Source organism: Gigantopelta aegis, chromosome 1 (assembly GCF_016097555.1).
Source record: "Gigantopelta aegis isolate Gae_Host chromosome 1, Gae_host_genome, whole genome shotgun sequence".
Classification (NCBI taxonomy): Eukaryota; Metazoa; Mollusca; class Gastropoda; order Neomphalida; family Peltospiridae; genus Gigantopelta; species Gigantopelta aegis.
In genome coordinates this window covers 38,007,505-38,021,521 of record NC_054699.1, presented here as the reverse complement: position 1 = coordinate 38,021,521, position 14,017 = coordinate 38,007,505, and the positions used below count along the sequence as shown (strand labels likewise).

Below are 14,017 nucleotides of genomic sequence, written 5' to 3'. Positions count from 1 at the left end.
GGCCAGTGCAAAGGCCATGGCATGTGCTATCCTGTCTGAGATAGTACATGTAAAAGATCTCTAATTGTTACTAATGGAAAAACAAGTTTTCTCTATGACTCAGAATTACCATATGTTTGACATCCAGTAGCCGATGATTAAATAATCAATGTGCTCTAGTGGTGTCGCTAAACAAAAGAAATTTCTGAAGACTCAGAATTATTAAATGTTTGACATCCATTAACCTATGTTTAAAGAAGCAGTTTAAAAGTTGCATAATGAACAAACTAAAATAAAAAAAATAAAAAATAAAAATGAAACGTAAATATATCTTGAACTGCATGTCCACAAAGCAATTACATCGAAATAACTTTTAATAAAACACCAGGGGCTCATTTCACTAAACATCGTAAGTTTACGTCTGCTACTAGCAGTTATAACGGTCGTGCGTTTACACGTGTTCGGCATCAATTTCACGCAGAAAATTACATCATTACGGAAGCTGGAGTATTTTAAGGAGAAAAGAAAATGAAATATGTGTTCTTCTAACTATATTCGTTGTACTATAATAGTAATAAGAATTGTGGTTTAGTCGTAGATTTACGTTTACGTGCAAAACTAGGCTTACGATGTTTTGTGAAATTGGGCCCTGGTTTTGTTGTCATTGTACCAAGTTTCAGTGAAATAGAATATGTTTGACTTGTGTACACATTTCACGTCAGCTACTTCAAATACAATTTTCTGCGAGTATCACAAACTAAGCATCCCAACACTATTGTAAGGAATTAAAGGCATATTGCCACGGATGTAAGGACCTTATTTCACTAAAAGTGGATAATAAATAAAAATTACATTAATTTTTGAAAACCGAATCTGACTATCGCATCACCTTAACTGAACCATGATGGAGTGAAATCCATGTCAACTCTCGACAATTTTTTTATTATGGACCATTGCCATAATTAAAATATTTTTACAAAATATTATTAATAAGTAAATTATGGTGACTACGTAGATGGTTGAATAAAATATGTTTATGAACAAATCAATTAAAAAAAATTCAGGTAGTACTTTGTTAGGTCATTTAACAGGTCAGTGGTCTGTGACAATATGCCTTTAATCGTTTTACCTCCAAAATAAATTGTTTCCATAATTATTACTGTGCAATATGTTAAGTCAGGTGAAACATAAAACGTTTAAATAATAAATGTATACAAATTAAAAAGAAAAACCTTGCCAAACAAAAACAACAACAATAAACAACTATAATAACTGGTATTGTTTAATGTTAAGAATTAAGCCATACACAAAAACTAAGAAGAAATTGAAAATACGAGACGCGGATTTCGTAAGCAAGCATTCTATAAACTTGTATCCTACTCGGGACGGTGAATATCGAATGAGTGTAGACGTTTTATTGTTGAATCAATGACAATAATCATATGTTATATTAATAAAACATTATACAAGTATGTTGTGTTATTTTCATCGGTTAAGTAAATGTCAAATCTTTACATTTCAGTCGTCTGACTGTAGTAAGTATAACGTACACTAGCCTAGTCTGGCGCCTGTGAAGATCACTGTTATTTTTTTTAATACTGTTATTTTTTATTTCCGTTATATTTGATTATGTCACAACGTTTTAGAGCAACGTTGTTTGGTGTTTCTTTTCTCCAACAAAGGCAAAACGTCTTTTTGTTTCCTGAAATAAAGAAAACATTTTGTTACACTTTTGGACTAAATCATAAGCGTCGGAGGCTAAAACAAATTTATGTTTTCAAACTAGCAAAAATGGGGACAGGCCGACATAACTGCAATCATCGTGTGATGGGATGGGGTGGTGTTGGAGCAGTTTCTCTCCCGAAAAACAGGAGCTTAAAAGTGCCTTTTTAATTATCTGTTTAGATAGTCTTACCGTGCTCGTATTTTTACTGCCCAGCCAGCATGTGTGCCACATCCCTTCCCCCAAATTCTGCATTGGTACCTGCCTGAGCGAAATTTAGCTCAGTCGGTTGAGTACTCGCTCGAGGTGTTACTAGCGTCGCAGGATCGAACCACCTCGGTGGATCCATTAATCTGATTGTTTTTTTTCTCTCTCATTCCAACCAGTGTACCACAACTGGTCAAAGGCTGTGGTGTGTGCTTTCCTGTCTGTGGGAAAGTGGATATAAAAGATCCCTTGCTGCTTTAGGGAAAATGTAGTGGGTTTCCTCTGATTACTACGAGTCACAATTACCAAATGTTTGACAACAGTCAATGATTAATTAATCAATGTGTTCTAATGGTGTCGTTAAACAACACAATCTTCTTCTCTTTTTTTGGTACCTGCTTGAGCAGCCAGATGTACACATTGTCATCTCATAAGGTTCAACTATATTCTGATCTTCAGACGGATTTAGAGGAAGTCTACTCAATAGAAATATTCATGAAAATAACACAAACAACAACAACAACAACAACAACAAAAAACCCAACAACCCCGAAACAATTTGCCTCGAAAGTTGCACAGTTAGCATAAGCGTACTGGACAAGGAACAACTGCACCCCCAGTGCTGGAGCAAAACCTCAAATTCGGGCAAAAATAATATAGTTATTCAGGCAAAATGTGCTTTTTACCATATATTTCCATCATTCGACCCTCAAAATTAGTTGTAACCCATGTATATACAAATGCATAGTGATTCGTTTGCAACCCCTATATAGCTGTTTGGTAGTAATGCTAATATGAATAAATTTTATTATCCCGATTCGGGCATTTTCTGACCACACACACCAGTGGTGGATCCAGAAAATCCATTTAGGGGGGCCCCAATGACATGAGATAGAATGCCAATGGAACTTTGCGGGAGGTTTGGAGGGGATCGTAAAAAAATTAAAATTAATATATAATAAAATTATAATTGTCGAAAAATTTAGGGGGGGGTGGGTCCCTGGGGCCTCCCTAGATCCGCCTCTGCACACACACCCACCCCCTATAAAAATGGGAGCCCGAACGATAATTAGACCTCTCCCAGGGCCACCACTACAGTTATCTTGATCCGCTTCAAGAAACCAAATTCAGTATTAATTTACCTCTTAATTTGTGTTAATGATGAAGTATTGCGTTCTTGGCGAGTCCTTCAGCTGGTTCGACACGGAGTTGAAGTCGAATTTCTCCGAGAGCAGACGACAATCGTCTGGCTTTGTCCAGAAGAAGCTGACACACGCTGCCAGGCCAGAACACTGCACGGCACATTCCTCGCGGTTCAGTTTCCTCTCGAGTAGTGCGTCCTTTTCAACAATTCTATCTGGAATTGGAAATAGATAAAGTCGACAATCTTTCTTTACGTTTTGACTTTATTTGTTCGTGATGGCCGAAACGCCAAGAAAGAAAGAGAGAGAGAGAGAGAGAGAGAGAGAGAGAGAGAGAGAGAGAGAGAGAGAGAGAGAAGAGAGAGAGTGTCTGTGTTTCTCTCTCTCTCTCTCTCTCTCTCTCTCTCTCTCTCTCTCTCTCTCTCTCTCTCTCCTCTCTCTCTCTCTCTCTCTCTCTCTCTCTCTATATATATATATATATATATATATATATATATATATATATACAGTATAACCTCGATTTAACGCCAACCAATGTTCCAAAATAATTTTGGCGTTATATCGAGTTGGCAGTATAGTGAGGGTGCCTTGGGTTTACTACCAAACTTAATTTTTTTTAAATTGCTGAATGTCAAGAATATGACATATATGGGCTCCGGTTCAGCGTCGGACTCTTCTTCCAGGTCATCAGTCGTTTCGTCGTGAATCTGTTTAACACTTTCAAAAATCTGCTCGTCGCTGATATTAGCAAATGTCTCTGTTTCGTTGTCAATGTTGACAAACTCATCAACATCCATTCTCAGCTTTTCGTTGATTGAAAGTTGGCCCGTGACGTTACCAACCAAATCTCGCAACGCTGTCGTTTCATTGGCTGGTGCTTGGTGCAAGTCCCGAGGAACGACCCTGTGTGAATCCAACAATCCAACATGAATGAAAACGGTACTTTAAAGAAAGTTGGCGGTATGCGAGGTTGGCGTTAAATCGGGGGGCAATAAATCGAGGGTACACTGTATATATATATATATATATATATATCTATATCTAATGTAATTACCAGAGTGTTTTCGGTATCGTCAATATTATATATTGGGAATACATTTTTTTAATTCCTAATATATATTGACGATACCGAAACACACGAGGGTAATAATCTCTTTATAACAAGGCTAATATGAAAACCCCCATTTAATAACATAATAATACATGTGTATACAATGTACAATATATAATGTTTATATAATATATGTGTATATGTGTGTGTGTGTGTGTGTGTGTGTGTGTGTGTGTATGTGTGTGTGTGTGTGTGTGTGTGTGTGTGTGTGTCGCCCCCACCGCCCCCACTTTTTAGCATCTTCCTACGCCATTGTACAGTGTATTGATAAATCATCCTTTTTACAGGACATAATTTACAGGGGTGACATTAGCCCGAGTATTCTGACGCTAAGAGAGCTAGACAAACATTTAGACAGCCCACCCACCCACCCCAAACCCCCCCCAAAAACCCCCAACGAAAAACCCCAACAAACACCCCCCCCCCCAAAAAAAAAAAAAAAAAAAAAAAAAAAAAAAGAAATTAAATTAAAAAACCCTCCCCAAAACACAAAACAAAAAATCAGAGAGAAAGGTCGACTTCTGGTCAGACCAAAGCTCCAGAATTGATGCCCCCCACTTTGTAGCAGCAGCGAAGTAAAAAAAAGTAAAGTTTGTTTTATTTAACAACGCCACTAGAGCACTACTTTTTATAAACAAATGAAACACTATACAAATTAAATCCGCAGTAAAAAAACAGAGGAAAAAAGTGAGATTCTCAGGGGCCAACTGCCCCCCTCACCCCCCCCCCACCTCCCTCACCCCCCACCTCCCTCACCCCCCCCGGAGGGTACGGCCCTGACTTCGGAAATACTGTTTTATTTTTGCTGTGTAATAATCGGTCATAAAGTAAAACAAATGGTAAATTACAGATTTCCTAGTCTGTTATTAAATAGATGGGACTTTGTTAAACGCAGCCCTGAAGAAAGACCACGTCATCCCGTAATCCAAATAAACCTTTCGTTCGACCAATGAAAACACCGTTGATATAAATCTCGTTGAGATTCTGTGGAGAACGGGAGGTCACCAGCAGGACACGAACTTGCATCGGTCCTACTCGGAATTACTAGCGGAGACACACAAATCGCAGTGCTTACTCGTAAAGCGCGGATCTTTCGTGTAGAGGACTCCGTGAGACTGGCTGACACCGTCCTCGGCAGCACAGGACAGGATCACGAAACAGAAAATTGAGCCGAGCAGGGCTTTGCTAATTCCAACAGCCATGTTAAAAGTGCTGAGTTAACAAGTCTGTCTACAGATCTGAAAATACAGAGGACATGTTCAGTTTGATCACAGGGCTAGAACAAGACCAAAGGTCAAAGTTGTGGACAGGTTGGCTATTTGCCCTGGGTTTCGATCTCAAAGAGGACTTCAGATTTAAACACAGCGAAAGGGTAGAAGTAGCAGATAATAGATCTGAATCCAATAGACTGTTGTGTTCGTTTTAATATCGGTTTTCTTTTCATTCGTAGGCTAGATTTGGGGAGCAGCACATCTGGGCCCGGTAACACAAAACACTCGTAACACTTACGTCAGACGTACACCATACCTAATGTGTGGCGTACGTCTGACGTAAGTGTTACGAGTGCTTTGTGTAACCGGGCCCAGAAGTGTTAGTAAATACGTCTTGCTTATTACTTGCGCGTCACATCACGTGAGGTCATACTCCGCTCTACTCTTCACTCCACACAGCACCACCCCACTCCACAGCACAGCATACCACTCAGTTCCACTGAACACCTCGATATTACTAACTCCACATCTGACGACCACCCACTCCACTCCACACCACGGCATACCATTTAGTTCCATTGAACACCTCGCTATTACCAACTCCACATCTGACGACCACCCACTCCTCTCCACACCACGTAACTACTGACTTCAATACACCACTCCACAATTTACTCCACTCCACACCACTAGCGGCACGACTCACCCACTCCCACTCCACACCACTACCCACTCCACTCACTGCCCACTGAACACCTCGCTACCCAACTCCACATCTGACTTCACTGCATCCCAGTCCACCCACTCCATACCACTTAGTTCCACTGAACACCTCGCTATTACCAACTCCACATCTGACGACCACCCACTCCTCTCCACACCACGTAACTACTGACTTCAATACACCACTCCACAATTTACTCCACTCCACACCACTAGCGGCACTACTCACCCAGCCCACTCCACACCACTACCCACTCCACACCACTGCCCACTCCATACCTCTACCCAATCCATACCACTTCACTGCACACCTCTACCCACTCCATACCAATTCACTGCACACATCTACCCACTCCATACCACTTCACTGAACACCTCTACCCACTCCATACCACTTCACTGCACACATCTACCCACTCCATACCAATTCACTGCACACCTCTACCCACTCCATACCACTTCACTACACACCACTACCAACTCCATACCACTTCTCCCCAGACCATTCACTCCATACCACTTCACTTCACAACACTCCACTCCATAATACTATCCACTCCTATGCACGCACATCCCATTATGCAGGGGTGGGTGGGGTGGAGTAGGGGGAGGGAGGGGGGGAGCTGTAGCTCAGTGTTAGAGGCACAATGTTGTGACTCTGGATGTTCTCCCGTCCCAACCAGCGCCCCACGACCATGGCATGCACTATGTACTATCATGGCTATTGTTTCATAAGCTGCAGGTTTCCTCTCTTTCGTTCTCTCGATCAAGTGTAGAAATGACCTTATTTTAGACATCACAAAGCAGTAGTTTAAAAATGTGCTAAGGAAGAAGAAAGAAATGTTTTATTTAATGACGCACTCAACACATTTTATTTACGGTCATATGGCGTCAGACATATGGTTAAGGACCACACAGATATTGAGGGAGGAAACCCGCTGTCGCCACTTCATGGGCTACTCTTTTCGATTAGCAGCAAGGGATCTTTTATATGCACCATCCCATAGACATGATAACACATACCACGGCCTTTGATGTACCATTCGTGGTGGTGCACTGGCTGGAGCGAGAAATAGCCCAATGGGCCAACTGACGGGGATAGATCCCAAACCGACCGCGTCTCGTCCATTTGCTAAAGTGTCGTTAAACAAAAAAAGAGAGAGAATCTCTTCTTTGCTTTCCTTCCCCAATGTGTATGGGCCTGGTACAGTAACGCAAAGAGATAGCTGTTTGTAACAAGAATGTTAAGAATGAAACTTTAGAAGGATTCTTGCTGCAATGACATCAATTATTTCTGGCGATGCCCAGACCCCATCAATAATAAATGCAATCAATGGCAACAGCTCCGGGCCAACGTGTACGTATCACTACAGCTCAACAAGTGAAATGTATGTCAAATGAAAGAGCTCTCGCTTGAGTTATGGCTTGTTTAACGACACCACTAGAGCACATTGGTTTATGTATCATCGGCTATTGGGTAGAGCTCTTGCATGAGTTATGGCTTGTGTTGTTCTGTTTAACGATACCACTAGAGCACATTGATTTATTAATCATCGGCTATTGGATGTCAAACATTTGGTAACTGTTTGAGGAACATTTAGAAGAAACCTGCTACATTTTTAAGAACAGAAACGATTTCATTTAAGATCTTGGAGACAGTAACATCTGTGCTCGAAATTAAGTTTAGTTACCAGGATAAAAAAATCAATATGTAAACGATATGGTCAATAAACGTTTGCTTCGTGTAGATATACGATCTAGGAATACTCGTATTTTATTAAAGGGACATTCCTGAGTTTGCTGCATTGTAAGATATTTCCGACTAATAAAATATTTCTACGATTAAACTTACATATTAGATATATTTTCTTGTTTATAATATACAGCCACTAATATTTTATGCAAATTTTTTTTAATACGTAATTACAATCGTTAAAAAGTCTCTGTTAGTTGATCACATCTTACAAATTGCAGCAAACTCTGGAATGTCCCTTTAACGTTACACACTTTAAAGCTATTTGTCTAAGAGTTTGTTTGTTTTGTTTTATTTAACGACACCACTTGAGCACATTGATTATTTAATTGGCTATTAGATGCCAAACATTTGGTAATTCTGACAAAAAGTCTTAGAGAGGAAACCAGCTACTTTTTTCCAATAGTAGCAAGGAGCTTTTTATATGCACCGTCCAAGAGATGCGTCCTTCTTCTTCTTGTAATGGATTCACCTTTTTCGCACAATACACGTACTTGTATATACACCTAATTCGACAGTCACATTTCATTGCGATGTCCACCCAAAGTTATTGTATTTCAGAAAAACAGTGTGTTCGCATAAAACCTAGATGGTAAATGACATATATTTAAAGGAAGTCGAAAGACAATAAGTCACGGGGAAAAAAAGCTGACCATCCATTCTAAATAATACAAAAATAATAGAAACTGTAGCAAATAGGAAAATGTGAACATCTGATCAACATAGGTTTGCACGTTGGCGTAGCTGAGATATTGTATTAAAGACCACCCACATTGAGCGTGGGATGTCGATGGGCAACACTATAATGTTAGTCGTAGTATTGTGAGACAGGCAAATACAAAAGATAATGGGGGGGGGGGGGGGAGGGGAGAAAAAGCCATGCAATTGGTGGAGGCCATGGCCCCTATGCCCTATCTCTCACCAAGTTGTGGTTATTTGACAAATACGTTAATATTGGTTTTCTAACTACCTCCTAGTGAGACGGCAAGTCTTTACACCCCCCACCCCCCACCCCCCCCCCCCACCCCCGCGCCAACAATTACACCTCTTTTCCCCCAGCGCATTTTCAGAATATTTCGCCCCAAAATACGACTCATAGACAGTATGGTCTCTCCCCCACCCCATATAAAATCCTGGTTACGCCAATGCCCATAGCTCATTGCAGTCATGTCATGTGGGATAGCAATATATATATTTGGCTTACATCTGTAAATGCTTCACGCTTGATTAGTCTGCTGGCGATTGTGTGTAATTGATTAATCACAGATAGTCATTTGTTGAGATGGCTTGTCTTCCTACAGAACGGGAATGCTAAATGCACTTACATTCGGTGTTTTATTGTGTTTTATTCTTCACATGGAATATTTGCCTTGTATGAAAAATGTGCAACTTTAGACAAAGACTGTTTACCAGAGATCTCAATGTACGTTTTATAAACAGTCGAGTTGAAATCGAATCTATATTCACTGCTGTTAATAATGGTTTGAAATATCACAACGTTATAAAATACAACACATTTGTGAAGAACAAGGTTTTATAAAGTAATAAGTGTTAACTTCAATTTTCGGAAAATGTCGAATATATACGGAATAAAACGAAATAACCCGAGAATGCCGGCCAGAAAAGGGGATCCCACAAATGAACAAAATGTTACAGACGTGGAGTCATCCATATTACGGAGAGAAGGATCTTTTGAAATGTCCTTAATGGGATATGAAAAGTCACTGGTTTCTAATCTATTGTGGTATGGACATATGCTTCAACAGAATTCCTTATCGTACCAGTCAGAGATTGAACGTAACGTTTTATCGTTTAATCAGGAAAAGGATCGCAATTTTCTAGAGTACAGAACGTCAATGGATATCAGAGTAGCACGGTATGCAGAAACGAAACGAGAAAGTGAAGACAATCAAGTACGGACCACATCGTCAACCAATCGAATAGATTCGTACGACTTCGAAGAAGAAACTACGGAAAAGTCCGAACCCGATGACACGTCAGAACGCCATGAGATATTCGTGTAGTTTATAAAACGATTTGAGAAAATCGCGAAACGTTTTATTTCGAGGAGCTAGACGATTCGTACGGATTTGGTGTCGTGCTGGAGCAAAGCCTCATATTCGGGCCAAAATGATAGAGATATTCGGGCCAAAATGATAGAGATATTCGGGCCAACATGATAGAGATATTCGGGCAAAATGTACTAACCTGAGACTTTTTCTACCATGTATTTATATCATTCTACCTGTAAAATTAGTTGTATATTCCATGTGGAAATGTGTAGTGTTTCGTTTCCAACCCTATATAGCTGTTTGGCAGTAAATGCTATTATGAATAAATGTTGTTATCCAGATTCGGGCATTTTTGTTTAATTCGGGCAAAAAACAGCTTGCTATAAATAAATACCAATGTAACACAATTCATGTTGTGAATCGGTTGCAATTTAAGGGCGGGACGTAGCCCAGTGGTAAGGCGCTCGCTCGATGCGCGGTCGGTGTGAGATCGATCCCCGTCGGGGGGGCCCATTGGGCTTTTTCTCGTTCCAGCCGTGGTATGTGCTATCCTGTCTGCGGGATGGTGCATATAGAAGATCCCTTGCTGCTAATCGAAAAGAGTAGAGAAGTGGCGACAGCGGGTTTCTCTCTCAACATCTGTGTGGTCTTTAACCATATGTCTGACGCCATATAACCGTAAAATAATGTGTTGAGTGCGTCGTTAAAAAACCCATTTCTTTCTTTCCCTTGCTGCTAATCGAAAAGAGTAGAGAAGTGGCGACAGCGGGTTTCCTCTCTCAATATCTGTGTGGTCCTTAACCATATGTCCGACGCCATATAACCGTAAATAAAATGTATTGGGTGCGTCGTTAAATAAAACATTTCTTCGGTTGGAATTTGATCATCGATCATCGGCTTTCATGAAATGATCAATCTTGGACTAACCAATCGGACATAACTATAAAATCCCTTTCCACCTTGATGGGTGGGATTTAACTCAGTCGACTGAGTGCTCGCTGGAGGTGCTTGCGTCGCAGGATCGAACCGTCTCGGTGGATCCAGTCAGCTGATTGGTTTGTTTTCTCTCGTTTCAACCAGTACACCACATCTGGTCAAAGGCCATGATATGTGCTTTCCTGTATGTGGAAAAATAAAAGATCCCTTGCTGCATTAGAAACAATGTAACGGGTTACCTCTGGTTAACCAAATATTTGACATCCAATAGCCGATGATTAATATTACAATGTGCTCTAGTGGTATCGTGTTGTAATTTCATCATCGATTATCGGCTTTGATCAACTGATCAATTTTCAACTAACCATTTGCTATCTCATTCATATATATACAAAACGAATATTAATAAGATACATGTATTTGTTGATACGTAATCGCCATGGTTTATAGTCCTTAGCTGTTACGCTGGGGGCAACAATTAAAATCCATACTGTCCGTGATTGCTGTAATTTAGTTTCACACTAATTGGTCCAATTGCTAGCCCCTAATTAACTAAATATTAGGTTCATTCATTCTTTACTGACTTTGAGCTAAAAAGCTCATAAGTTACAAGAAGAAAATATATAAATATATAAATACACAAATACACAGGTGAACAATGGTGACACATAATGAAATAATGTACAATGGAAAGTAAGTAAACAATAAATAAATAATAATTTTTATAAATAAATAAATAAATAAATAAATAAATAAATGAGATAACTACATAGTGTTGTTTCTTAACTGGATAGCTTGATACAGATTGTTGCATAAATGACAGGTTACAGAATAACAATTATTTGAATCGTGCATACACAGCTAAATATATAAATTGAACTTTGTGAATGTTGCACTATGACAGTATTATGTGTACCTAAAGAACAAAGATGTTAAATAGCTATTAGAGGTAAAGTTAGTCACTTGTAGGATCTAGATCCTGGTGAACATGACTCGAAGCCTTCTTATGTTCATACGTACATATCTAATCGATTGTGAAATTCGAAAGTTGATTGGTTGGTGTCAACCGATTATAATCGATGATCGATGATGAAAGCGATTCCCAACACTAATCACCCTCGTGCCATGTAACACGTTGTGACGCCAAGATCACACCCGTCTCGGAAATTACGTGTCGCGTGTAAACACCCTACCCCTCCTCCAGCTTTCCCAGTGGTAAAGCGCTCGCTTGAAGCGCCGACGGTCTAGGATCGATCCCCGTCGGTGGGCCCATTGGGCTATTTCTCGTTCCAGCCAGTGCACCATGATTGGTATAATCAAAGGCTGTGGTATGTGCTGTCCTGTCTGTAGGATGGTGCATATAAAAGATCCCTTGCTACTAATGCAAAAAAAGTAGCAGGTTTCCTCTCTAATACAATATGTGAAAATTACCAAATGTTTGACATTCAATAGACGATGATTAATAAATCGATGTGCTCTAGTGGTGTCGTTAAACAAAACAAACTTTCATTTTCTTATCCGGCCTCTTGGCAGATGTGTATTATAATTGAGACATACTGGCGGGGGGGGGGGGGGGGGGTGGGGGAGGGAGTCCGAGAGACAGCTACAGTCAGATAAAAATTAAACGATAGAGCCAGGACAAAGGTGAGCAACACAAAACACCCATAATAGTATTTGCTAATGTTCTCATATGTTATAATGTGCATATACATTAAGTAAAATACTGAAACAGGAACCTAACATGTATGCACTTTTAATTAAAATTCCAAAAGATGAAATACAAACTGAAAAAATATATACTGTATAAATAGAGAATAATATATGAGTAGCCGTTAAATACCATTTATCTCACAACGAGTTGTTTTAAAATGTATCAAACGAGCGAAAGCGAGTTTGATACGGTTTTTGTTTTAAAAACGAGTTGTCAGATAAATGATTGTCATTTTAACTATACGTCTCAGTGTAATCTATTTCCACCGTGTTGTTTTTCATTGGATGCATGACACTGGTGACCTGGTCATCACCTAGGAGCAGCCAGTCGTATGTCTTGAAATTGTTAACACAGGTACGTGTGTAAACAGCCCATGTGTTATAAAAATAACGTATGATGTTCTTACCAACGGGTGTGTAAAGAAAAGCTGTCAACTCAAAGAATATAAACCGGCCTCGGTGGCGTCGTGGTTAGGCCATCGGTCTACAGGCTGGTAGGTACTGGGTTCGGATCCCAGTCGAGGCATGGGATTTTTAATCTAGATACCGACTCCAAACCCTGAGTGAGTGCTCGGCAAGGCTCAATGGGTAGGTGTAAACCACTTGCACCGACCAGTGATCCATAACTATTTCAACAAAGGCCATGGTTTGTGCTATCCTGCCTGTGGGAAGCGCAAATAAAAGATCCCTTGCTGCTAATCGGAAAGAGTAGCCCATGTAGTGGCGACAGCGGGTTTCCTCTCAAAATCTGTGTGGTCCTTAACCATATGTCTGACGTCATATAATCGTAAATAAAATGTGTTGAGTGCGTCGTTAAATAAAACATTTCTTTCTTTCTCTTTAAGTTGGATAGAATTCCCCGAATGGATCTACTGAATCGTATACCTCTACATTTTCCTAATGTAACTTAAAGAGATACACATGGAGAAACAAGGTAGGTTATCTTATTTCTAATAATTTACTGGTACAGGTCGAAAAAGTAACAATTGATAATAGTCATAGGTCTGATCAAGCCGGAGTAATTTTAAGTCTAAAACAAAATAATATTATTAAAGGTACAGGTTTAAGGAAATTTTACATTTCTCTGCTACACGATACAAAATATTTTAATACCGTAAAAAACATTTTAGAAAATATAAAAATCATTATAATGTCCCTTTATACAATGCAGAGAAAATACGACACAATCCCTAATGATACAATTCAATTTACCATTAATGTTCAGTTGTTCTTGGAAACACTTTTAATGGAAATATGAGGAAAAACTACATCTTATTCAGCAGCCAAGAACAGGGGAAAAAAATGACGTGGAAAGAAAACTTTCCAGCAGAATGGAATATATTTTACAATATACCTTTTAAATGCGTTAAAATACAACGTTATGTTGGTTAGAATAGAATATAAAATTCTACACAGATTTCTCGCTACTAACACTTTTCTATATATACAAGACATTATATTAATTCAAATAAATGTACTTTTTGTAATTGTATGCCAGAGACAATTAAAC

General features: G+C 39.4%; 1 protein-coding gene across 1 annotated transcript; it reads right to left on the bottom strand.

The window, feature by feature from the left end:
• Positions 1 to 982: 982 nt before the first annotated feature.
• LOC121367994 lies at positions 983 to 5,968 on the bottom strand. The gene is made up of 3 exons (XM_041492488.1): positions 5,238 to 5,968; positions 3,052 to 3,266; positions 983 to 1,681 (listed from the first exon to the last, which is right to left on the bottom strand). The coding sequence occupies exons 1-2, from the start codon at positions 5,362 to 5,364 to the stop codon at positions 3,055 to 3,057; spliced, it is 339 nt and encodes a 112-aa protein (XP_041348422.1). The 5' UTR covers positions 5,365 to 5,968; the 3' UTR covers positions 983 to 1,681; positions 3,052 to 3,054.
• Between the last annotated feature and the right edge of the window lie 8,049 nt (positions 5,969 to 14,017).